This window comes from Scleropages formosus, chromosome 1 (genome assembly GCF_900964775.1).
Source record: "Scleropages formosus chromosome 1, fSclFor1.1, whole genome shotgun sequence".
In the NCBI taxonomy this organism is placed as follows: domain Eukaryota; kingdom Metazoa; phylum Chordata; class Actinopteri; order Osteoglossiformes; family Osteoglossidae; genus Scleropages; species Scleropages formosus.
Genome location: NC_041806.1, coordinates 4,818,115 through 4,843,212, shown reverse-complemented (window position 1 = coordinate 4,843,212; position 25,098 = coordinate 4,818,115). Strand labels below are relative to the sequence as shown.

At 44.1% G+C, this 25,098-nt stretch overlaps 2 protein-coding genes across 3 annotated transcripts; both read right to left on the bottom strand.

Annotated features, from left to right (window-relative positions):
• Positions 1-61: 61 nt before the first annotated feature.
• armc7 (armadillo repeat containing 7) lies at positions 62-2,537 on the bottom strand. The gene is made up of 3 exons (XM_018745440.2): positions 2,130-2,537; positions 1,860-2,003; positions 62-873 (listed from the first exon to the last, which is right to left on the bottom strand). The coding sequence occupies exons 1-3, from the start codon at positions 2,215-2,217 to the stop codon at positions 503-505; spliced, it is 603 nt and encodes a 200-aa protein (XP_018600956.1). The 5' UTR covers positions 2,218-2,537; the 3' UTR covers positions 62-502.
• A 2,480-nt stretch (positions 2,538-5,017) lies between these two features.
• Positions 5,018-24,838, bottom strand: LOC108930264 (nuclear distribution protein nudE-like 1-B). Of its 2 annotated transcripts, XM_018745439.1 has the most exons (10): positions 24,723-24,838; positions 17,249-17,345; positions 12,388-12,541; positions 11,418-11,566; positions 10,858-10,994; positions 10,347-10,517; positions 9,955-10,046; positions 9,379-9,530; positions 8,439-8,473; positions 6,284-6,361 (listed from the first exon to the last, which is right to left on the bottom strand). In XM_018745439.1, the coding sequence occupies exons 2-10, from the start codon at positions 17,332-17,334 to the stop codon at positions 6,354-6,356; spliced, it is 984 nt and encodes a 327-aa protein (XP_018600955.1). In that variant the 5' UTR covers positions 17,335-17,345; positions 24,723-24,838; the 3' UTR covers positions 6,284-6,353. The 2 variants fall into 2 exon arrangements, with proteins under 2 accessions (XP_018600954.1, XP_018600955.1); XM_018745438.2 differs by lacking the exon at positions 8,439-8,473 and having other exon boundaries at positions 5,018-6,361.
• Between the last annotated feature and the right edge of the window lie 260 nt (positions 24,839-25,098).

The following is a 25,098-nucleotide window of genomic DNA, read 5'->3' as shown; positions in this document are numbered from 1 at the left end:
AAAAAAGGAAAACGAAAAAGTATGAAGAGAAAACAAGGAACACAGAAAAATAAAACGCGGAGCTGCTGAGCCATTATGAGAATGGGATGGAAACCAAATTAAAACTTCTTTGAGGTGTCATTTATGAAGCAAATAATCTGAATAAAAAATAAAAATTTACTAAAAAAATCTGAATACATCCTGCTACACATTTCCTATAACAAAATCGAGACCAGCATATTTACAAAAGTTTCCCACAGAATTGAGGATTAACATTATCACCATCCTGACATGCTCAGAAAAAGTGTTTAGTATATTTTTCTTATACTCTAATGTGTACAATTTCTCTAACTGACCATTTCATTTATTAAATCACTGGTTGCTTTGACTCCAATCAATAAGTGCAGAAGAGCTTCATTCTTTTTCCAGAATGTTCTCTGCAAAAGAGAGTTTCTGTGCTTCTGACTGCGTACCCAACACTGCGGCAACCCATCTCTTTCGTTGGTTGCATGGACCGCATCGATCACGTCCCGCCGCGTCCCCCGACCGGGTCCTCGGGTAAGGGGATGCCCAGGGCGGTCTGGGTGTGACCCTGCAGCTCATGCTGCGCCTGCTCCACCTGCTCCTGGCTGCAGTAGTCCTGCAGGAAGACCGTGGCCAGGTTGCGCAGCCGTGTGCTCTTCGACAGCGAGAAGCGCAGCATGCACTGCAGCACGGCCCTATCGGTGGTCTGGGCGCGGGAGGACGCCGTGGTCAGGTTCATGAGCGTTCCGATGGCCGACAGGACCGTCTCCTCGCGCCGACTCGACAGGCAGCCCGTCACCAGGGCAACGCCTCCGCTCTGCAGGATCTCGTCTCGGCACTCGTGGTCCACGCTGAGGTTACAGAGGCCTCCTGCAGCAGGCGCCCGTGGATGAGAGATGGCAGCAAAGCGCACCCAAAAAAAAAAAAGTATGGGACCGATCTCATTCAACTCACTTCCACTGTGTTTACAACTTGTGTTCGGTTTGTCATCGATAACATAACGACAGGTGTTGCACATTTTTACACGATGCACAATGAGCACTGAATAGGACTCTGTGGATGACAATGTATTTTTAATTCTCATGTAACTACATTATAATCATGTCCATTAAGAAAACCTAACCCATCAAGTTTATTGGCAGTAAAGTGCAGCAACGGAGAGCGTGTGCGCACACATGCACACAGTCTGAAACCACTTGTCCCGAGTGGGGTCGTGGCGAACCAGAGCCTAACCCGGCACCATGGGGCGCAAAGCTGGAGGGAGAGGGGACACGCCCAGAACGGGACACCAGTCCATCTCAAGGCACCCCAAGCAGGACGCGAACCCCAGACCCGCCGGAGATCAGCACCCGGCCAAACCCGCTGCGCCACTGCGTCCCCCATGCAACACAGAATATTAGTGTGAAATCGCCTTAAACTCAGTCGCAGCCTTAAAAAGTAGGTTTCCACAAATACCCACCGACACGTTTTGTAAATCTATTAGAGCCTCTTTTCCGGTAACCCTCCATTCACCAAGACTTAGCGCTCGGTGACTTTGTTGAACGAACAAGTTGGGAGTTTTAGTCCCAATAGAGAGCGTAACATGAAAGATGAGCTTATTGCAGGGAAGCTTCAAACAAAGTGTGTTTTATTTATTGCAGCTATTGCTAACTATTTTACTGAATGTGAGCTGTGAATAAATAGAGGGATGTCTATTATTTTATTAAACTATTATTTACATAAAAACACATTATTGGCATTAACTTGGGGTGTAAACGTGGAGGTACGGAGTTACGTACAGCCACCCCGAGTTACGCACAAACCCCCCGAGTTAGTCACGTGAGCTCACGAGGCACCACCGCCGGTCACTTACTTACCGAGGCCGAACTCCACCAGGTCCTCGCTCTCCTCCGTCAGCATGTCGAGGAAGAGCTCGGTCACCTGCAGCCTCCGCAGGGCGTCCGAGTTCCTGGGGTCATACGAGAAGTTGGCGAGGTTCGCCAGGACCTGCTGCTTGGCCTCTGGAAGCGACACGAGAAACGCGAAACATCAGCGCCGAGCCGAACGAAACCCTCGAAATCATCACGGCTCAAAATTGGAGCGGAACTGAAGCGACCCCCCCCCCGCAAACACGCAGGCTCGCGCACCCGCGCTGTCCGTGTCCTGGAACTCGGTGACGAGCGCCTGCAGGTATTCGAACCGGTCCGGTCCCGAGAAACGGCCCCTTCTCGACATTATTTATTTATTTATTTCACGACCTCCATTTCCCGGGAGAACGACCCTGAATGCCCGTTTAAAGCGCACACGCCACCCCACGAGCAACAACAGCGCTTCCCTTAGCAACGTCGGGTCCTGCTCTAAAAGGGGTCCGACCGGCAACTGGCGCCAAATCACGAGTTCCGGCTTTATTCACTAACGCTACATAATTATGCCCACATCTTACGCGAGTTTAAATGTGTTTCTGACGACGCGGCACATTTGAAACGCCACTTCGCTGCGCTTTAAAAACACGGTAAACTATTGTTTGGAAAACGGCTAACGAGAAACCGGAAGTGGTGACGAAACAGGAAGTGACGTTTCGAAAGCGATACCACAGGAGTTAGCGAGTGCTGCGGGCGTTCCTGAAGGACAGACCGCATACAGCTCCGTGGTTTAAAAATTAAAAAAAAAAAAAAAAAAAAAAAAATATTTGTGAGGAAGCGCCATGATTAAGCCCCACAAATTGTCGGCTGCGAAGCGCTTCACCAAGCCTGTTCTGTTCGGAACCGTCCTGCTGGCTCTGGCCGCTACTTTCGTCAACAGGTGGGTGTGTGTGTTCTCTGTGTGTGCCATCAGAAGTCTTGGTAAATTTCTGCTAACAATTTTTATTTTCTTCCAAATTTTTATATGTGTGTATATTGTGCAGTGGCACCTTCAGTACTTTTCTGTGCGTCATCATGCAGCAACAATTGCGAAGACATTTACCTCAGTGTTAGGAAAATGTGTACGAGTACAGCCATGCCCTTAGGCTTAGTATTTTTACTGTGTAAATTCAAGCAAGGTAAGTGCCTTGGTCAAGCCTTGTCAAGGGTTGTATCGAGTAGGATTCAAACCAACAACCTTCAGACTGGAAGGCAATGGCTCGAACCACTACGCCACCTCTGCTCCAGTTTATGGAACAAACACTGGTAGCACAGTGGTTGCACTTGCAGCATCTGCCTTTGAGCTTGAACTTGAAGGTTTGAATCCCAGCTCCAGCTGTAGTACCCTTGAGCAAGGTACTTTGCTCCCCTAAAATTACCCAGCTGTAAAAATGGGTGAGTAGTTGTAAGAAGACATTCTGATTGTAAATTGCTTTGGAGAAAAGCATCAGCCAGATGAATAAATGTAAATGCAACTGGCAGTTTGCTGCTCAAGTCCCTCCTGCAGTTACCCTGTTTTTAGGGGATATGATGGCTGTAGAAAACATGACCATGTAGTCACGGTGGAATATAAATAATTTGAAAGCTAGGAATTGGTCTAGTAAAAGCACCTGCTGGTTATGATTCCCATTCCAGCTAAACTTGCTACATAAGTTTTATATCTTCGGCTGAACTTAATTTAACCCTGTTCTGACACATCCAGTTATATGAAGTGAACGTAACAAATAGCATGAGCGTAACCTACACACCTGTGATGCGGTTCTGTCTCTGTCAGACACATGTTCTTGGCGGACGTGACGGAGATGCGAGCTCAGGAACATGCTCGCAACCAGGAGAAGCTGAGGGAGGTCTTGGAGCGGAGGCAGAGGCAAGTGGCCAAGCTGGAGCAGAAGAAGGTCGAGGCGGGCAGGTGAGGCCCTGTAGGAAGGCCCCCTGGGGCCGGATAGACAGTGGACTACAATGCGGATGCACCAAGTCCTCGAGGTGGTCTGGAAGGCCTTCAGAAACCATGATGGATTGACAGAGGGATGCCACACGGCTGCGAGAAGTAGATGGACTTCAAAGCCTTTTGCAGCCTGTAGTCGTCTTCAGCACTCTGCGTGGAGTGGGGTTATGCTGAACCACCGTGCTACGACCTGATGAGCTTTGCAGTTGTCAATAATTAGTGCCTATGTGTGAAAATGAAAGGTAATTTCTGAAAAATGAGTTTGTGGTTTATGCAAAATACAATAGTATAACTCATCCATCAGTAAGCATTACCTTGCAGGTTCACTTCAGAGGGGTATGTATTAATGTAGTGTGGAGACAGTCAAATCAATCTTTACAAATAGGTGTTCTGTCAATATGTGTCACTCAGTTCCTACTCAATATAACCAGCCATAATTCCTCTGGTTTAGTTACACCAATTACCTTTAACAGATGCTTTTCTCCAAAACCACTTCCAGTGGACTCGATGTAATAGTGTTATCAGCCCACACACTTATTCACTAAGGTGACTTGCTAGATACACTACTTCAAGGGTCACTCATTCATGCCTAAGTGATTGAGCTTCATCAAGTTATTAGTTGAACCTTTAACAAGTTACAGCTTCCCCTCCCCCCCCCCAACCCTATATACCACTTTTCCCCCTTTATCCTCCATATGGGAGTTTAGGGTAAATACTATTCCTGATCTGAGGGTTTTGTCCATTGCAACTTGGTGTATTTCTGAAAAAGTTGCTTGCAATAATTTACCAGTTTATACAGCTGGGTAATTTTTACTGCCTCTATTAAGGAACCTTCAGATTTCTAGGCAGAGATGAACATTGAACATGCAGTTTTGCTGACAGTATTAACCAGGTCCAGTAGAGGGCAATAGTGTAGTGTCAGTGCAGGAATGACGTATTCAGGACAGTTTAATCAAAATATGAAAGCTTTTTTAAATTTGCGCCCAATTGAAGTAACTAATGTTAGACAATTTAAGCATGATAAACGAAACAGCTTTGCTAGGCAACAGGGGCTCCTACAATATTTTCATTCATCCCAGAGGATTTCAAGGCAGAGCATTTCTCTACTCTTCCCATTTTAAAAATCCACATGACATGAAGTGACAAAGGACATTAATAAAAAGCAAAACTCATTTCAGAAGGAATTAGTGCTTTGGATTTTAAATATTTTATTAACTTTTGATTTTAAAAACTACATCATGTGATGCACTTTGCAATAGATGTCATTTCAATACATGCAACAAGGAATCAAATAAATAAATTCAAACTGGTGGATGTATGCATGTGTGTAGATATACAAACAACTGAAGACAGAGTACAAACCTATATACAGTGGAACGTGTTGATAGGCAATACAGTTTCGTTAAACAGCGAGCCATCTGGGAATTTACAAAAAAACCTAACTTCAAGAGTTCTGAATGTTTTTTGGGCAACACCAATCCATGGAATTCCCCTGCTAGAGGACTCGATCTAAATGAGTACAGTACTACTACATGTAAACCAAGACGACAAACTGAATAAACTCAGCTGAAAACAAAAAGGCACGTTGGACACAGTCTTTGGTCTAAACGGTTTAACTGGACAGGGAACGTTGGCTGGACAGTGTCCCATTTTGCCAAAATGAGGAGCTTGTGTGCCGCACAACGCCGGACACCGCATAAAGAACATCATTAAAACACTGGAAGGACAGAAGCATTTTTCCTGACAGTTTTAAGGTTTAAAGTCCACAAGGCTGTACCAGCGTCGAAGAGTTTGCTCCGAGACGTACACCAGCTTCCCTTACAAACCTGTGTGGTACTACAAGTAGCCTGGGCTGCTCAACGTGTTGTGCTGCTTTCACTCATTTATCACATCCTCTAGGAACATGGAGGAAAACAGACAACAGCAAAGCATGTCCTCTGTAGAATGAACAGCTCAACACGTGCAGGATGCTGGCGGTTCGGCTCCACTGGGCTTTTCGATAACCACACGGTGCTAATGCAGTACAGCATCAGTGATAACCGCTTAATCATTGCCTTACATTAAATGCCTTTAACCATTCCTACAAACACTTTTCTTCACATGTAAATTTTATTTTTGATGGGAGGGTGGGGACAAACTTCAGTTCTTTCATAGGAGGAACACTAGAAATAAACACACCTAAACCAATTTGGACCTCAAGGGCCGCTTCCTTGTGCAGCGCTAACTCGAGAGATGTGTGCATTTGTGCGTGCGTATTCATACCCTTAGCGTACACACAGGCAGGCCACGTGACCAGAGGACAGTGGACCAAGGTGAGAGGGTAGGTGTGTGCACCTGTGCCCGGGACAGTCTGGGTTAGAGGAGAGTTAGCGCTGTGTAACAGACCCCTTCCATGCGCTTTCAGGTGTGCTCCCTTTTTGTCCTGTCAGTGGCTGCGACAGCTGGTGGGCAGGGAGCGCTCCGTCACACACTGAGGGGCAGCAGGCTGCTTGGGGACACGGAGTGGGTGCTGGAGTCCAGTCCATTCACTGCCCTGTTTTGTTCACAACACAGACAACAAAGAGGTCAACATAAAACCCCCCGACTTCTGTTCTCCACTGCCCTTCCAACAACAAAAAAAATCCCTTTCAATCCAGGTAAGTTGGGGGGGGGGGGGGGGGGGATTCTTTGGCTGCTACATGTAACATTCTGTTAAAGACAAAGGATGTCTTTCAAACCACCCCCTGGTTACAGGTCAGTGATTAGACCCAAGGAAAAAAACATTCCGTACCCACATTTTTTCCTCCTAGATTTGGACATTGAAATGTGGTATTTGTATAGTAAAGCAATTAGTCCATCACAGGGCAGTGACACACACATTGACTCGCATACATGTGAAACAGGACAGGAAATTTAGAAGATGGTGAATGTTGACTAAGGGTGTATTCTGCCTCATACCCTGTGCCTTGCAGATAGGCTCTTGGCTACTGCAACCCTGCATTAGACAAAGATGAGCATGCAGCAGCCGCACCCAGCACAACATACATTTCTCAGTGACCCAAATCCTGGCCCCATCTCCCAAGCTTTCCAAAAAGCATACAAAAAAACCCCCCCCACAATCAGTGCCATAGCACGCACACACAACCGTGAAGCCGTGCACACACTATAAACATGGCCCATTCACCACCACATTCCTCCTGTCTGGGCAATCAGCCATTGTGGGGCTGCCGGGAGGGTCCACATTGCACAGCACATACTATGACAAACAGCTACATCTGTGGTGTGTGTATCAAACTTCCTGGAATCAGCTGAGTGTGTGTGTGTGTGTGTGTGTGTGTGTGTGTGTGTGTGTGTGTAAAGGGACCTGAAATAAATACTTACAAGCGGTTGAATGAAGCAAGCAGAAGACATTTGAAGTTAGCTGCTACTACTACTCAATTCAATGGCACATTTTCCAGGAGAAACCAGGTTAGACCAGTTCACCTCTGTGTGGTGCAGCATTGGAGGTGTGACTGGAGCAGAGATTTTACAACTGGAAGCCTTTGCTGATGTCAACCCTCATCACTTACCCTGGGCTTGAACCAGCACTGACTAGAAAGCAGCTACGGTTACAGGCAATTTAGCATAACCAGTTCATCAAACTCTGGAGGAAACCAGAGTAGCTGGGGAAAGACTTAGTGCCTAAACAAAACTTTGAAATTCACACCATATAACACACACATAATGAACAACAATACAATTCAGCATTTGCATACTTCAAGTTCCTCCACAAAGGGGTGCAGCTCCTCTGTCTTAGTGGAGTTGACAGGCTAATCACAGGTAGATTAACTTGAAAAGAAAGCTGCTGCCACCTGATTCAGACCACATCTGCCAGTCCAATTCAAAATAAGAACTTTGTTCAAGGGTACTACAACAGGAGTGGGATTCAAACCTAGATTCTATTGGAAGGTGATAACTCCCACAGGCTGCCACTGCACACAAACAGGTAGACACAGCTGCTGCAACAACGGACTTGCAGTCCCTATAGTGGTCCATATAGTTGTTACACCAGTATTTAGCTGATCATTATTTATGGAAGACACCCCTCAGACTTGGAGGACCTGTGATGTTCATTCATGGTACAAACTGACACTGCTGGATAAAGAGTCTGACAATGTACCACACACACACACACACACACACACAAAGACAGAGTCCATAACTGGAAGTCCTGTCTTGTACGTATTAGATTTACAACAGTCCCCTAAGACCAGGTGACCAAACAGATTTAACGGGACATTTCCAAGAGACTTTCCATTTCCAACATCAACAGAACTGCCTATTACTCTGGGAATCCCAAAAAGGAAAGAGGAGCTACTGCTTTGTTGTTCTAAAAGCCCAGGTAAAGACAGCACCCATCAGTAGTTATAGAGCAAGGAGAAACAGCCAGTGGTCTTCACAGCGTTGCAGGGTCACCTGAGGGGACAGGCAGTTCTCTCCCAGCATGGTGATAAGAAGGAATGTGAGTGCCACCACCTGGGCCAGTTAGTATAGATTACATCATCCATCTACTGCAAGAGCCATCATACCCCGCACTATATAGAATTAGACAGCATGCATATAGTCTAACATGACACACTCGGGGGTGTTACCGAGGACGAGCGCTGGGAAAATGACCCTCTCTCGCCTGCAGGGAGAAAACAAAGCATCTGAAACAGAGGCCTCCACCTTCCTCCTCGTGACCTCCGTCACCCTCAAACACTTTCAACTTGACCACACTGGTAACAAAAAGGTATGAGAGATGCTTGTGATGCACCATTTTAGCTTTGAGACCCAGTTAAAACTGAACAACAAGTCACTGTGTACTAGTGTCACTAAGATGGTAACACTCAAGTGGCTATGTGTAGACCGACCTGAATGTCTGAAAGAGGAGGTGGAGCAATTAGGGCAACCCAATTGATGGGTTGGATGAAGGTGATCTACCAGTAGAAACCAGCCTGCAGGCACATGTTTTCTTCCTTACATTGCATTTAAAGTCCAACTATGTTGAAATGTAACATTTTTATTCATTTATAAATATATGTCTACTTCTTACATCAGTAGCGTTGCTTTCCAGTAATGTTCTGATATGACCACTCCTGTCTACAGGATTCACCCTGAAAGGCGAAACCACAAAGACATTCTGGAACACTGTGCCGGATTCGTCGCGACTGTGTAAGCTGAAACTCCACTGTAACCTGAGAATGTCCTTTTTGCCAATGAAATGTGGCCTGCCTGGGAATGGCACACAAACAGCACTTTGTGGCATACAAGTGCACCACTTAGCTTGCTGTTTTAATTATGGGTTATTGACTTTAATGTCCAGCTGCTTAACTACTGACACCTTGATCTGGCCACAAAACAACGAGGAAGCCGTGTTAAACAGGAATGTATTGAAGCAAGCCTTGCCCTGGAGACCAAACCACCCATCGCCCACCAACTCTGTCGCAGTGCCCCATCCTCCATGTTCTCAAAGTGTGGGATGGGTTTTGTGCATGTATGCATAAACATGTTTTTTTTTTTTTTTTTCCTGCATGAAGGGGATGAACTCACGCTTTGTCAAAGTAGGTGGTGTGGAGAGACCCGGGGAACTTGGCACTGTTGCCATTGCTGTTGACCAGGGTGCCATTAGTAGCGACGTAGCTCTTCCTTGTTGCCTGCTCCTTAGCAAAGTTCCTGCAGGCTGCTAGCTTGGACTCTAGTGCCTGGACAGATGCACAAAAACACCTTGCTGGTCACATCACCACAATGCACTTCAGACTCCTGGGAAAAGGAATTTATGCAAATATGGTTCCTGTAATAGTAATTTAGAATTAAAATTTAAATTCACTCCTTAAAGATCATAGTTCAGTATGTAGTGGATACAATAAATTCACTAACATATCGCATTGTTAGTACATACGCGTACTCTAGCATTTCACTTCACCTCAAAAGTGCCATTAGTTGTGCGATACCCATTTTTTTTTTTTAAAAGGAAAGCACATTTATTGCAAGCACTTAAACACAAGCATTTTCAGACCATATTTCAGAACACTGATGTGCAATAAACAAGGATACACTCAGTGTGGCGGCACAGGCTAAAAGGACAAGAGGACCTCCGATGAGTGAACACTGTTCCAATGAGTTTACCCCAACTTTCCGCAGGAGTTCGCCAACAATATTGAGAGCTGATATTCTGGCTGACGGCGTCAGCGGTGAGCTGCCACAGCCATTGGAGAGCACTGTCACAAAGGAGAACAAACATCACAACCAGGCTGATCCACATGAACAGTGAAAGCAGTCATTTGTGTTTCAGAACAACTAGAGCACTTGGAACATTTCCCTGTCACAAAGAGACCTCTCTGGCAAAATGGAAGCAATGAAGGGACACTCATGCAGCAGAGATGCTGCTGGGCCCAAGAGCAGCAAGAGAAAGGTAGCTGATGGAAAGTAGAAGACATGGAGGAGCAACAGAAAATATAAAGGGGTGGATGAAAAAGTAGCCATAAGCAACCAGGAGGACAGCGGGACAGATATACCACCTTTAGGGCTTGTGAAGGACGTGTCCCCATTTTTGCCGACAGGCGTAGCCGGCAGAGACAGAGAGGCCTGTACACCCGAGTCCATCTTGTCGCCATCAAGTGTGGGAGAGCTGGGTGCTGACATCCTGGTGTCAGACTGCCTCTCACGCACCGCCAGTTCCTGGCGCAGGTCTGGATACAGGAACACAGTGATGCTAATGTCAGCAATATTTATCATTTGTGTTTGTGTCAACATACAAGTGGATAAAAGTGAAATTCCTGAGAACAGACACGATTCAGACTTCGATTTGAAGCAAAGCCACAATTTTTACTTCCCGTCAAAAAAGAAAAGACAAGCTGTGGACAACTGTATTCTTGTGTAATGTTACTGAATTAAAACTAATTCACACAGACAGGATACTTCAGAAATCTGGAGTTCATATGTTTCGTTATAGAATGTACACAACCAAATGGTATAACATATTGTGGGGTAGGTATGTGTGAGAGAATGGGAATGTGGATCAGTACCTACCTCTGGCTTCATCCTTTAGCCTTTGCACAGACACCAGGAGGGACTCTTTCTCATCCAGCTCGCTCTCTAAGAATGCATTCCTCTCTATGGCCTGGTTGAGGCGCTGTTCAAAGTCCTCTAGAGAAACAATTGTAGCCCTGGAGATAGGAAGATGACCAGTTCAATATAACACATGGAGAGCCAGTATTCCCTGAGGGTTTCATTTGCTGAGTGAATAATTTCTTCTGTTAGGCTTCTGTAGAGCACATGACTTCTACACTTGCCCCAGGTAAAATTCAAAAGTCCAAAAGAGTTTGGAGCAGAGTTCCACTGAAATTTTACAGTGCTATAAGGAAGCAGATTCCAAGAAACTGAATGGTTGTGTCTCAATGGACTGAACTGAACTATCTGAACTGAGGCAAAACATGGTGAAAGTGGTTCAGTGGGCAAACTGCTATTTTCTTAGCATTTGAGAAGACCCAGAAACTGCTGCAAATCAGTGGGTCAACTTAACTGTATGGGAATCTCAACTGCGTCAAGGCAATAGTCCACAGTGCCCCAGAGTCCCTAGCACCCCTGACCTCTTGGCCCGCTCCAGGTCATCGTTGGACTGCTCTAGCTCTCGCACGTATTTGTGGAGCTGCTCCTTGATGCCCTTTGTCTGGACCAGGTCATCCTCCAACATGGAGATCTGTTTATAGCTCTGGGCGTAATGCTGTTCGAGCTTCTCCTGTGAATGGGTGAAGAAAGCATAAGAGCAAAACCACCCTAACCCTAAAGGTGAGAGGGTGAACTGGGGGCTTAGTTGTAACCCCACTACCCCTTAGTCCAAACCTGCAGAGGAACAGCACTAGAAGCACCACTCACATTTGTCCATATAACTTTTAATGTATTGTGTCTGGTCACACCATCACTGCAGTGCACATGGAAGGTCGGGTGACCCACATGTATAGCTTGCTGTCTCTGACCTACATTAGCAGACACTGCCATCCGATTCAATGCTCTGTCTTATCAGGACTGAATCAGCAAAGCAGCAGCCTGTGTTTGTCAGAGTCCAGCAAAACAGAACAGTGGCTCTCGCACATTTAAGCACAATGACAAACATGAACACGAATGAACGACCACACGTTACATTGCATTACACACATTATACCTGCTTGCCGTTGCAAGCAGGATATCTTTAAAATATATCTAGGTATATGGACAGGAAGATCCCGGTTCCAGTCACAGGCTGATCAAAGCGAAGGACCATAATCATTCCCAAAAAATATCAGATTAACTGCATGTAGAACTTCTGAAATCCTAGGTATGACAGGTATGGGATATATGACTAACATGACTGCACCAAGGCTTCAGGACAGCATTTCCATTAAGTGGAAGGTAATGCTGGTGGGATTCTCTCAGGTTTGGTGGTGTTTAAGCACGCTTAAATCAGTATGCCTAAGGGGACAAAGTCTGAATACACTGGTTGTTTAGAGTGGCTACTAATCCTCTAAGGGGCTGTGGAGCAGCTTCAAATAAATGCAGTTCAGCCAATGCAAGACCACCAACCTTCAGAGCTTCCACCTCATTCTTCAGCCTCTGGTTCTCGGCCTGGAGGTCCCGTATACGGTGTTCTGCCTGACCAAGTTGCGTTTCCAGCTCTGCCTCCAGCTCTCGGCTGCCCTCCTGGAACTCCAACAGCTCGTCCCGAGCCTCCTGAAAACTGCAAAAGGGGCAACAAGACACGAGTTAGAAATCACTCAGGAAGTGCAATACATGGAAATCAGTCCACATAATAGATCCAATAAGGGTTTTGAAGCAGGCTTTGGAAAATTCCTGTTACATTACAACTGTCTTTTAGCGTGAAGGTATAAGAGAACCATTTGTTTTTGATGTTTGAAAGCTTAATACTTTGAGTAAGATATGTAATTTGTATGTTTGTAGTTACCCAGAAATGGAGAATGTTCATAGTTAATTAACAACAGATTGTTAGTGGTTACAGTTAAGCATTTAAAAAAAATGCAGCTGCAATGTGTGACTTCTGTGCATCGAAGCTGAAGATTCATGCATGCTAATGGAATAAAGAAGTTGTGAACCCAGTCTCCACTTGCCTTGTTCATGCCTCTATGCACCCACGCAACCAAAATAAATACTGGATGCTGTGTTGGTCACATTTTTGGGAGGAATCCTGGTTCTTTGGCTTCACAAACAGGATGAGAAATGAAAACTGCAAGCTGTTGGTTTCTTTTTTGAAAAGAGAATACTTGATAGCAATAGAAGCTGTCTGAGGAGACCCATTCATTGGTCAGAGGTAAAGACTTCCCTTCTTTAAAGTCCACAGCTACTCAGTGATGTAGCACTCTGTGCTTGTGCAATTCTGAATACAAGATTGGAGAAATGCAGACATAGGCTGCAGAACTTTTTAGGCTGTTCCCATGGTGCTCTGGAATAAAGGTGCCCACTAGTCGTTCTGAATAGTAAAGACCTATGGTTTTGAAAAGAACAGATCAAATTCTAGATGGTTATTGTTGCAGCTGTAACCAGCATATGTGTAACCTAAGACCTGTGCCTGCATTATGTGTGAAACAAAGACAGTACATGTGAAAATGACCACTGAGAAGGGAGAATGGAGTCCTCCTAAGATAGTCAAGGGTGAATTACAACTGAAAATATCATTTCCAGATAGCTTTCAGAGACATTCAAGCCAAGCTTGATGCCCTCACAGGGCAGTGCTCTCTTCATTATATTACTTGTATGGGGAAAATTGAACAAAAACAGAATGCAGTGGTTGCTTGCAATCATGAATAAACTGGCAGCATAATGGACAGTCATGTGCTGATAGAATGCAAATTGAGACCAGCAGCCAGTTTATCACACATTTATAGTTTTGTTTTTACAATGCTGTTCTAAGATAATGTAAATGAAAGAAATAACCAGCAACTAGTTTGTGTTCCTGAAAGTAGCAGCCAAGACCCAAAGTACCAGAGAGAACACGTGAAATTTTGTGTCAAGCCTTGTCCGACTGACAAACATCAAGGTGTGGCCTGAAAAGAAATCATTCATGATGGGAAAAGTAGCTTTAAAACACTGTCCAGTACTTAAGACACACATACTTAGTTCAACTAGGAGACACCGGGGAAGAAAAACTGAAGTCATCTTAAAGACATCAAGAAACACTGTAGGAATGCACATGTGACCGTATTCAAAGAATTCTTCAGCTACTTGGCACCTTAAGTAAATGAAGTAATGACTTCAACCAGATTTCCATCTTTACGCACCCCAGGTCACATGTTATGAAGCAGGACTGGCTTAGCACCTATCAGAGCAGACACCTGGTGACCCTAGATATTAGGGCTTCTTCAGCTGTCAGACAGGACAACCTCTGACCCTTAATGTGCTTCTAAAGTGGTGTGGGGATATGGAGTGAATGTGACAAGCACAAAGGCATTCATATTTTCAGAGAACTGATGAGCTGCTGTTGGTTCTCACACTGCCAAATGATGCCTTTTTGCTACGATTTTGACCAAACTGGATTTTTCAACCTTCCACCCACTACAAAAGTGAACCCGTTAAGATAATGGGTTATTCAGGTTAGAGCCACCAGATCAAAAACCATTGAACAGAGGAACCATTGTATACACATACAAAAAAAAAAAAAAAAAACACCCCTTGACCAGCATCAGTGAGCCCTGAAAAAAAAATCCAGATGACAATTACACCTAGTGACAGCACCCCATTTCCACATGCTCAAACAGCTTTTGTTTACCTTCCTAGTCAGGTGCCTCTGCATGAGTTCACCACGTGTTGTGGGGTACACAGTGTACTATAAATAACCAGGTGCTTGTTTACTTTGAGCAACTGGCCCTGGAGGGCAGCACGTTGGCCACTGTTACTTAATGGCCCTCCAGTTCAGACTGGAAATCAGATACGGCTCAAGCTAAAAATGGCAGCCATTTGGTATGTTTAGGTATGTGACCAAAGGCAGAGGGTTTCAAAAGGAAAGTGGGCAGTTGCTTTGTATCTAGAACCATGAAGCCCATTAAACCACACTTTACCACATCAACCATGTCATGGGTAGGGTTTCCCCCCCACCCCAAGGGACAAGTTTTGGGGGGGGGGGGGGGGGGGGGGGGGGCATTTGAATGCAACACACACCAGCTTCCTCCCAACAGCAATGTATGAAAGTGCGCTGGAGTTGCTCACATGCACTGTTTCACTTGGCCAATGATTTAAACTATATATGGCTACTCGTGTAACGTATACTGGTTTCAGTGGTGCTATGTCACGTGTCTGCATCAAGACTTCACCTTGGTGTAAATGCAGTTTTGTATTGTTTTCTGAGATGTATGTTTCTTTGGAGGAAAGCATCTGCTAAATGAATAAATGTAAATGAGAGTGATGACGACCCTAACCCTTCCCACTGAGACATCTTTAGCATCACATATTCCTGCACAGTGGCGTCTGGTGGCCGTTACAATGCTAAAAAAGATCAAAAAAAAAAAAAAAAAGAGGCAGTCTAACAGCACTCCTTACAATATCAGCAGTTTTTAAAGAATTGGACAATAGGGTTAATAAGTTTTAAGCTGCAGTCTTCAACAAAAAAAAGAAACATTTGTAAATGCTATATCACCATAATCACATGGAAAGTTTTAAATTAGCCAAGTCCATCTGACCATCCACACTTTTTAAAAAAAAAAAAAAAAAAAAAAAAGACAACTACTGTTAAGGCATGGCCTGCAGAGCATCTCAGAGGAAGACATTAAGAGTGTGATGATGCCAATGGGTCACAGACTTGAGGCAGTTTGTACATAAGGGGTATGTGGCAAAATACTAAATTACTTCTAATTTTTTGTCCCCCATTTATACTCCGTTGAAATTGAGGGGGAGAACCAGACACTAAACATATTGCTCTAACATGGTTTATAATGTATGGTAATAAATTATGCAGAAATAAAAAGCTGACATTCTGTACTTGAGCTAGACATTCAGCTTTTGATCTGAAACAAAAATAAATCTGTTACTTCACTGGTCCAACACTTTTATCACTGTATTGATTACAATAAAGGTTATTTACAGTGAGGAAATGACCATTACATCAGTATTTAACTTGCAGCTAGAGCCTCATTTGTGTTAACGGTGCAGAAATAGAGACTGCTGTTTGTGGGAGGTGAAGAGAAGATGGGTTGATGTTTTTCACAGTTGGCTCTTATATTATGACAGGAAATTCCTCAGATTTGTACTCAAAGGGATGACTATGCCATCTCTGCACTCTGATCCTGAGAGCTTCAGCAGGCAGCTAAGAGTTCAGGGCCCAAATACATTTCCTAAATACTTTCCTAAACACACACCCAGAGGCTCATACATTTAGGAATCTCACATAGCCTCCTGGTCTACCACACAAACACATAGAGCTAAGAGCGACAGCTGAATCAAAAACTGCAGGTTGTTCTGCATGAAGCCACCACCTGTGAGTAACTTTTCAGACCAGCCTCACATCAAACCACGTATAGCAGCTGCTCAGAGCAAGAATGCCAAGGGAAAAACATTTTGTTCCATTTAATGCTGCTTTTCAGTACTGGGGTTCCCCAAAAGGGTCCAACGGGCTTTAGCTAAACAAAACGTTTCAGTACCACACGCCGCCTCAGCACACTGCTGGAATGCAAGCCGGATCTTTCGACTGACTCAGATGGTGAGCAGCTCTTGGGGGAATAAAGGAGGTTTCAGACACCAGTCTGGTGCTGTCACCACACTGAAACCATCACAATTTGAATGAGCAAGGAGACAAAACAGAGGCAGCTTACAGTTCATCTTGAGTTATCACCTCTAAGGTCATACGCTGGACCAACAACCATTCTGGTCCATTTCAATAGGTACCACTGAGGGAAACACTAGATCTAGGTTGAGATCCAAATCATGTAGTTACCTGAAACCTGTGGTAAGTTCTCTTTTGTTCACATTTGTGATTTAAAAAAATTAAAAAAAAAAAAAAAAAGATGTCAGACTCAGAGTACAAAATCCATTCATGTCACCTTTTCAGTTAGCTGCTACAAATATGGGGGAAATGACACTTTGGATGACGAGGGCTTCTGTGACAATAAGCGCAGCCATTGGCCCCGATACAGAATTATTTAAATCCTTTAAAACATAAGATTAACACAATGCCCACTCCTATACAAAATCCCATTCCGTGTAAAAAATTCCAAGGAATGTGACAGTGCTGCTGAACCACATGAAAATAGTGGGAAAAAAAAATTATGGGACGAACCCTGACTCGTTGCACTGAAAGCAATTAGACATTACAGTAAAATCTCTGAAAACTTACTGCAAACCTATTCCAATGAAAACAGTGTTACAATTGTACAAATTCTGGTGTGTCTCAAACAAGTAGTTTCAAGTGGGTTTGACATGTGAAAGTGGTACAGAGACTTACCTCCTCTTGTACTGCTGCGAGAGGGCCTTCCAGTAATCAATCTCCTCGTCTTTGGAAGAGAATTTTGGTATCGTTTCTGTGTCCATTGTCAGCAAACCTGAAGGAAAAGGCAGGTCAGCAAAGCAGATTAAAGGTGTCATCTGCAGAAATAAACATCTGTAGCAGTTGAACAGTGGGATGGGAGAACAATTCAGAAAAGACAGGTTAAGGGCAACAAACTGTTACGCTGCCACGGTTCTGGCTTTCAGAACGGCCGACACGCATCCTCCCTGGAGCTATTTTTTACCCATTGCCCCTGATGACCCAGCAGCGTAACCCAAGGACAGGAAATGCTGTCATACCTCATGCACAGGATTCTGCTTGGCGCCATACATGTTCCTTTCCCAAGTTTAACAGTGCCAGAATAAACACGGAGTCAGTTTAAACACAGAAAGCTGTTTTCAGATGCCGGAATATGTCTTTATTCCAACCTCCTCCTTCAACTATTGAATTAGGGCCATCACTTAATATCATTGGTTTTTTTATACTATGAATACACCGAACTACAGACAAATTTTAAAACGGAACATTCAAGTCAGGATTTTCTAGTCAGAAGTTAATGTGCAATTGCTGACACTGTATTAGCTGCAGTGAAAATTGCTGCAATATCAGAACCCACCACCTTATATCTTTCCTGCCCCTCAGTCATCCAACCGATTATTGCATCCCACAAAGCAAAGAGAAACCCCTGCTGCCAAACATCTGACCTTTAAATCAGCTAATGGATGGCCCTGAGTGCTGATAAATCCTTTCCAGGAGCCATCTCAGCATTGTCCCTCCATGCCCTAGATCTGTGAAGGGATGCAGGGACACCATTCTGCTTATGTAGGGGTTCATCCTCCACCCAGATCCTGTTTCACTTTTACCTGCTTTAGAACCACCGATTAGCTCCAGGTCAGTTTTGTGTCATATGTATATCTGCTGTGGGTTTTTTTTTTTTTTTTTTTTGTTTGTTTCCTTGAATTATCATGAGTTGACATGTGAACACAGTTATGAACAATTAGAACTTCTGGGAAATTAGTCGATACCAGCAGGAAAACCCCATAACTCAGCCCCATGAGTCTCTCAGACTGCAGAAGAACTTTAACTTAGACAAAGCACAAGCTGAGCTTGCCCCCTGACATACCCAAGCTGCTGCCTCCGGCTCTGCTGCCTCTGTTGTTAAAATTCCACACCCTCACAGCACATTCCCATGGTTCACTGTGGGCCTGCCCAAACCCACAGCTTCAACCCCTACAAAAGTTAATCCATTTGCCTTGGAAGTCTCCTCCAGCTGTCAGTCCTGGCACACACCAGCTTCTCTGCCTGATGCTGGAAACCACTGGGGTTCAACTCAGAAGGGGGGGGGGGAGATCAATACCCTTACAGCAGTCACAATGAACCATCAAAGGCCCCCTCCCCCCCAGTGTGCCACACATTACAAGGATATCGATTCTTGCTTATAGCAGAAGACAAGGGGATCAGGTTAAATAAATATATAAAGGGGAGGGCATTAGTTTCTTTTCATTGTTGGCTTGCCAGTCTCTGTGAGAATGTCCCGACGGCACTCTGCTCACTGAGGCCATACCACGTGAGAATTATGTGGGGGAATGGGATACTTCTGAGAGGAGGATTGTTTAAAACCTCTGCCTAGCAGACAAAAATACAGTGCAACACAAGACACAGGTAAACAACAGAACAGTCAATGAGGCCACAGAATGAAACTGCAAGGTAAGTAGTCCACAAGAACACCATGCAACAACTGACAAACGCACAAAAAGTGCTCCAAAAAACATCCTGAAAAAAAAACTGTCATTCTCCCATCCATACAGTTCTAGGGTGCAGTACACTGCTAAAAGCTGAAGACCACCAATAACCTAAATAGCTAAACCATTTTGACATTTAAGGACATTGATCTCATTTTTTCATGTTCTGTGGGAAGTATACCCTTGGTCTGGCCTTTCAGGGAAGTTTTCTTCTGCAATAACACTGATAAATGATAATCGATTACACCAAGTAGTTACAGACACAGACTGGAAATAAACTGACAAGGCACAAGAACAGTAACCATGAAAGTGAAATATTGACTAACAGAACGAGCCAATCCACTGCCAGAGACATCTTACTCATCATTGAAGATAAGCCGTTTGGACAGCTGTGAGGGGTAAAGGTTTCAGTGTAGGCCTGTTACAGCTCTGGCCCCTCAACCACAATGCAGACACCCAAAAATCTCTAACAAAAACACTGTGGACGTAGACATGAAGTTGCACCACAGCTGTTGCTTGCATGGAGACAAGCAGGTGAAAAGTCCACTAATCATTGTAAGAATCAGATGAGGAGAATGAACAATGAATAAATAAAGCCACAGCAACTCAGCCTGAGCTTTACAGTCTTCATTTTAAAAAAAAAAAAAAAGTGAAAACTGGACACGAAGCCAGAAGGGCTCAAACCTGTTATCTCTGCAGCATCCTGAGCATTATATAGTGACCATATACCAAACAATGGCTGGAGATGCTATTGTTTCAGGCAATGGGGGAAGCAAAGGAAGTATTCCTCCCACTCCCCTTTCCATGGCCCAATCCGCCCTTACAGAGGCCTTCAAACACTTCCAGCGAGAGGCTTTACTCATCCAGGATTTCAGAAGGATTTCCATTACACAGGTCAGCATCTGAGCCAAGTACGCAGAGCGTTATTTTACCGAGCGTTTCTCCGTGTTTGCATGCACCCACCAAAGACCAAAAAAAAACCCTGATTCTTCGAAGCCAGCACCTCTAAACTACCCATAAGGCGATCTGAAACCAGAAAAGAGCAAAGTGAACAGCCTTGATTCACATTTGGGCTGCACTTTCACAGCCTGTTTATACTGAGAGCTATGTGAGCTTCTTTTCAGAGAAGGTTTTGTTTCTCACCAGCTGACACACAGGTGCCTCAAGTCACATCTGGGGAACCTCTCTGATGTTGGGCAAGGCAATGCTGGAGATCTCCAAATAATGGAATGTTGGTCATATGCGGCAGCACCCCATTTCGGTGCCCCGTCCACATGGGTTTCATGCATCAAAAAGGCACCACAATAAATCTGAACAAAACGCACAAAAGGTGCTGCTGCAACACCACAGCACCATGTGCGTACAATGAACCAGTACTTGCACAGGACTCACTAAAATGCACCGTTACAGCTACCCCTGCATCATCACCCTATTTGTGTACAGTCCCCCAACGCAGGAAGAGTACATATTCCAAAAGCCCAGAGTCCTCCAAAAACTATCCTAGGCTAATATTAACTAATTTATTTTTACCATTCCGCAGCAGGCCTGGGGTTTGAGCCCTGCTTCGGGTGCCTTGTGACAAACTGGTGTCCTGTCCTGGCTGTGTCCCCTCCAGCATTGCGCCCTGTGTTGCCGGGTTAGAGTCAAGTTCGCCGCGACCCTGTTTGGGACAAGCGGTTTCACCCAGTGTCTTAGAGGAATGTAGCTCACCTTGTTGGAAGCAATCTGCTTCCTCGTTTCTGTGCGGTAAATGTCAGTCTTTACTGTAATGCGCAGTGCGGATACTGTCTGAATCCAGTTCTCCTTCACATCATATCACATCCACCCCCTCTTACTTTATTGCAAAATCGGTGTCTCCATCTCCTTCTCACAAACTAAAACAAATGGATTGGTCCAGTTTCTGCACAGCAAGTGAATTACTTGAACCTAATAAGAAAATTAATATCCCAGTTTAACTATACAGTATTAAATTTAAAATGTGATTTCCAAATTAAACGGAAGTTGGAACAAGTACGGTAACCAATTAACAGCAATGTCTCACACAAACAAATTCACACTTCCTCGAACATAACAGTTAAAGATTATGAACCCAGAACAGCACTGGCTCAGTTCAAAAGCATTCATTAAAAGGAAGAAGGGAAAAAAAAATAAATAAAAAAATTGTTCACCATGTGATTGGGCTGTCAAAGGATTCACTCAGGCTACATCATTACCGACCGAGAAATTCATTTAATATAATCACTACTTTCCTGTATTTTAACAGGAATGTCCTGCCCTGCAATAATTACACATGGATTTAAGACAGTTAATGAAAACCTGACACCAACTAAAATCACACTTCGTCACAACACAGATGTCTTAATGTTTTATATTTTGCACAACTCCCAGAAGGGTTCTTGAATTATCACAAGGTCATGCTAAATTGTAGGCATGTTAATAAACCAACACCGAGATATTTCCAGTACTTTTAGCACCCAGCAACAATGTCCGATTTGTCGTGCAGATGTTGGTTCCCTAAATCATTTCAGCCACTGGCAGCACCACTGACCTGTGGCTGTGTGCAAGTTGCTCTCTGTGGTCATATGAATTCACAATGGGGTGGCTACACCACAGCTTAAAGGAAACATCACACCCATCGCAAGAAAGAAATGCAGTTGGCTATGCAACAGTCTGAGGACAGGATACCAACCATCACCAGCAAAAGTAGAATAAAGTAAAAGGTTCTTATTCAGGGTTTCCTTATGATTGTTCAGCATCCCATAGTAAATGAAAGTGGATAAACCCACATCTACCACAGCAACAAAAGGAAAGCCATTCCAAGTCCCACAATGCACCCTATCTTTGATTAAAATTATGTCCATAAATTTGCCAAAAATCTGACAACATATAGTTTCCAAACAATCGTAGCAAGAGAGGCAAGGCAGGTAAACTCATGGACAATAGAATGCTACACACTAAACTCTAAAGCACTGCACTAATCCAAGGTGGTAGCTGTGAAAGACATACAGCTCAATTTACACCTCAGAAAAATAATGAGGGAATTTGTAAAGCACTTAGTACAATGAGCTGTAAAAGACCAAAACATGCAAACCCTAGAGGTTTCTAGAAAACGTGCATGTGGAGCACCATTTCTAGTAACCTTATTCCTGCAACTCAGGAGAAACACTTGTCTTGCTACATGTCCCTTCAGGGTACATCTAAAACCAAGAAAAACATGAAAAATTATACTTCAGTTATTACTATGGAGAGAGAGCCAATAGATGCCAATAGCACCCTGTTCCAAAGACAGGCACACTGGAATATCAATCACTACCCTAACTCAAACTCCTTCAAACCAAAGGAATTATTGGAAAGGCAAAGAAGGAGAGATTCTACCCTGAAAAACATATGTGCTACACATGCTCATCTCATGGTGAGCTGGTACCCTTAATTATTAGGCTGAAGGATGTATGCATTGCTCCAGGCAACTCATTAAAAAAAAAAACTGAAGGGATTTGCCAAAAGTACCTGAAAGACCAGCAGACAGAACTTTCATTAGTCACCATAATACAGCTCTGTCGACTCATTTCCTTCTACCCAGCCAAAGGAAACCTTCGTGGGAAGTCTAGCGGCGAATTCCAGGACCATCAGGATGACATAACTGGGACTGAACAGTACAGAGCTTAAAAGCAAGCAGCATTTTCCAGTATCTCTACTGTTGGAGTTTATGTGTTCATTTGAAGCTTGATAGTAATTGCAGCTGAAATGGCAGAACTTCTTTGACAGCTCCTTTCTGTGTAAAAGTAGCACCCAACCTGTAAGACTGCACTCCTCAGGACAACTAAACACCCAGGAAAGCCTATAAGGGATGCCACAAGTACTTCCTTAAGGGGAGTGATGCTGAGGTTCATTAAATATCAGCATATTAATACACATGATCAACTACGGATCAAAAATACAGCCAATCGCAAATATGGAACATGAACGAAACAACTAATTTTAACAGTTCCTCTTATGACTAGCACCCAGAGGGACTTCCTTGTACTTGCAGTTGAAAACGATTAAAAAGCAAACCCCAAACTGGAACAAGGTCGACTCATCGGTCATCCTTATTTAAACACAGACCCAGCTGGAAAGTCACTTAAATTACATAACCGCATAGGACGCAAACAGCTAGTCCATCCACAGCACAAACCTCAGCACTTATGTTTGTGAAATGTTAAATTTCAACGCAAAGTGTTTCACTTCACTGTCACAAAACATGCTAATTAAATTTTTGTTCTTGAGACCAACCCAATAACAGTTCAGTTCTCACATTCAAACCTACCTAAATCTACAGACAGACATCCATCAGGCATGGACCATCTTAGATATAACATTAAGAATACAGTAGCCTTACCGTATAAATGCAGAGTAATTACCTTGATCAAGAAAAACTACAGCAGGAATGAGATTCAGACCCAAAACCTTCACATTGTAAGAAGATGGCTCTAACCACACCACCTCCTGTAACAATTCTAACAAAAACTGTACCTACACATAACTCAATAGTTGTAAATATTAGTAGCCATTATTCTGGTCAGTTTGGGTAGAAATATACAAGTAACATTTATATTTATTTATTTAGAAAATGGATTTCACCAAACCAACACACAAGGACTAAACTTTGTTCAGGCAACTTGCACACTAGACTCCCCATATTTTCTATAGCACAACTATGCAACACACACACACACACACACACACACACACACACACACACTCTACAGGCAACTTAGTCACTAATTCACCAAAAACACAGGGATAAACTCCACACAGAGAGCCAAATGTAACTCCCACTTCCTAACACAAAGCCCTGGTGCTGATAGGCACCACAGCTACCCACTTCACCACTGTGCCGCCTGGATATATAAGAAAATAAAGGCAGACGAACAATGACGCCTTCACGCTTCGCTCTAACTTCAGATAAGGATGAAATGATAACCAAATTCCTATGTCACGATATACATTCATAGAGATAGAAGACGAAAGGAGAGTATGGTTAAAAACAAAAGAAGAGAGAAAGCGCAGGTGGAGCACAGCAGAGCTCCTTGTCTCGGGTTCCAGCTCATATCGCAGTGCAGTTCCGCCGCTGGCCTCCAGGGCGGCGACACTCCCGCCCAGGCACAGCCAGACACACACCGCCAGAGACACGGCTGGAAAAGGCCGGGTCAAGGCAGGGTACTTTCCAATACAGAATCAGGGTACTTTTTAATCCTACTAAACAACAATGCCGTTGGGTTTATTTTACTGAATCACAGGCACACGGACCTCCGGCTCGAGCGGACTTGACTTGACACACAGTCATAGCATAGACACTTACTTACTGACACAGACGTGCGCGAACTAAAATTTAAACAATTTTACGAACTTACGTTATCATGTCATTTCTGTGTGAAAAGCGTACGTGATGAAATCGAATTGAGTAAAAACACAACATTTACCAGTAATAAATAGGCAGCACGACAACGAAGCCGGCTGGGTCGACGCCGGTGAGAGCCTGGTCTGGGGGGGACGACTCCAGTCAGTCGTCTCCCCCCGCCCGGAGAAACAGTACCACTCGAAAACGACGTACCGTTTCATTTTTACAACTTTCAAGATGAAAACAGGAGTAGAAGTGAAGAAAGAAGAATACAGTATGTGAGGGGAAAACCCAGTATACTGTACTTTACCTGTGCATCTCCTGCCCGAATCTCCCGCTTCCCTACTGGCTTCAGCGCATCACCGGCTTTCGCTCCTCACTGTCGGAAAAAATTGCACCTCGAGCCACGACTCGTGAGTCACGGGCGTCGACTTGAGCGACGCATGCGCAGAGCACGTGATGACGTTACTTCGTGATGACGTCACAGACGGCTGAAAGTTCCCCCCAATTACGCAATCGCATTCTGTAAACTACTGGGGAAGCTGAAAAGAATTAAAAAGTAAACCTCATGCGGAGCATTGAACTTCTGTGTGAGACGGAAAACTTGTGAAAATATAGATTCTGCCGTTAACAAATTGATATTTTATTACAGGTATTGAGAAAATCAAAAAATTCAGCAATAGGAG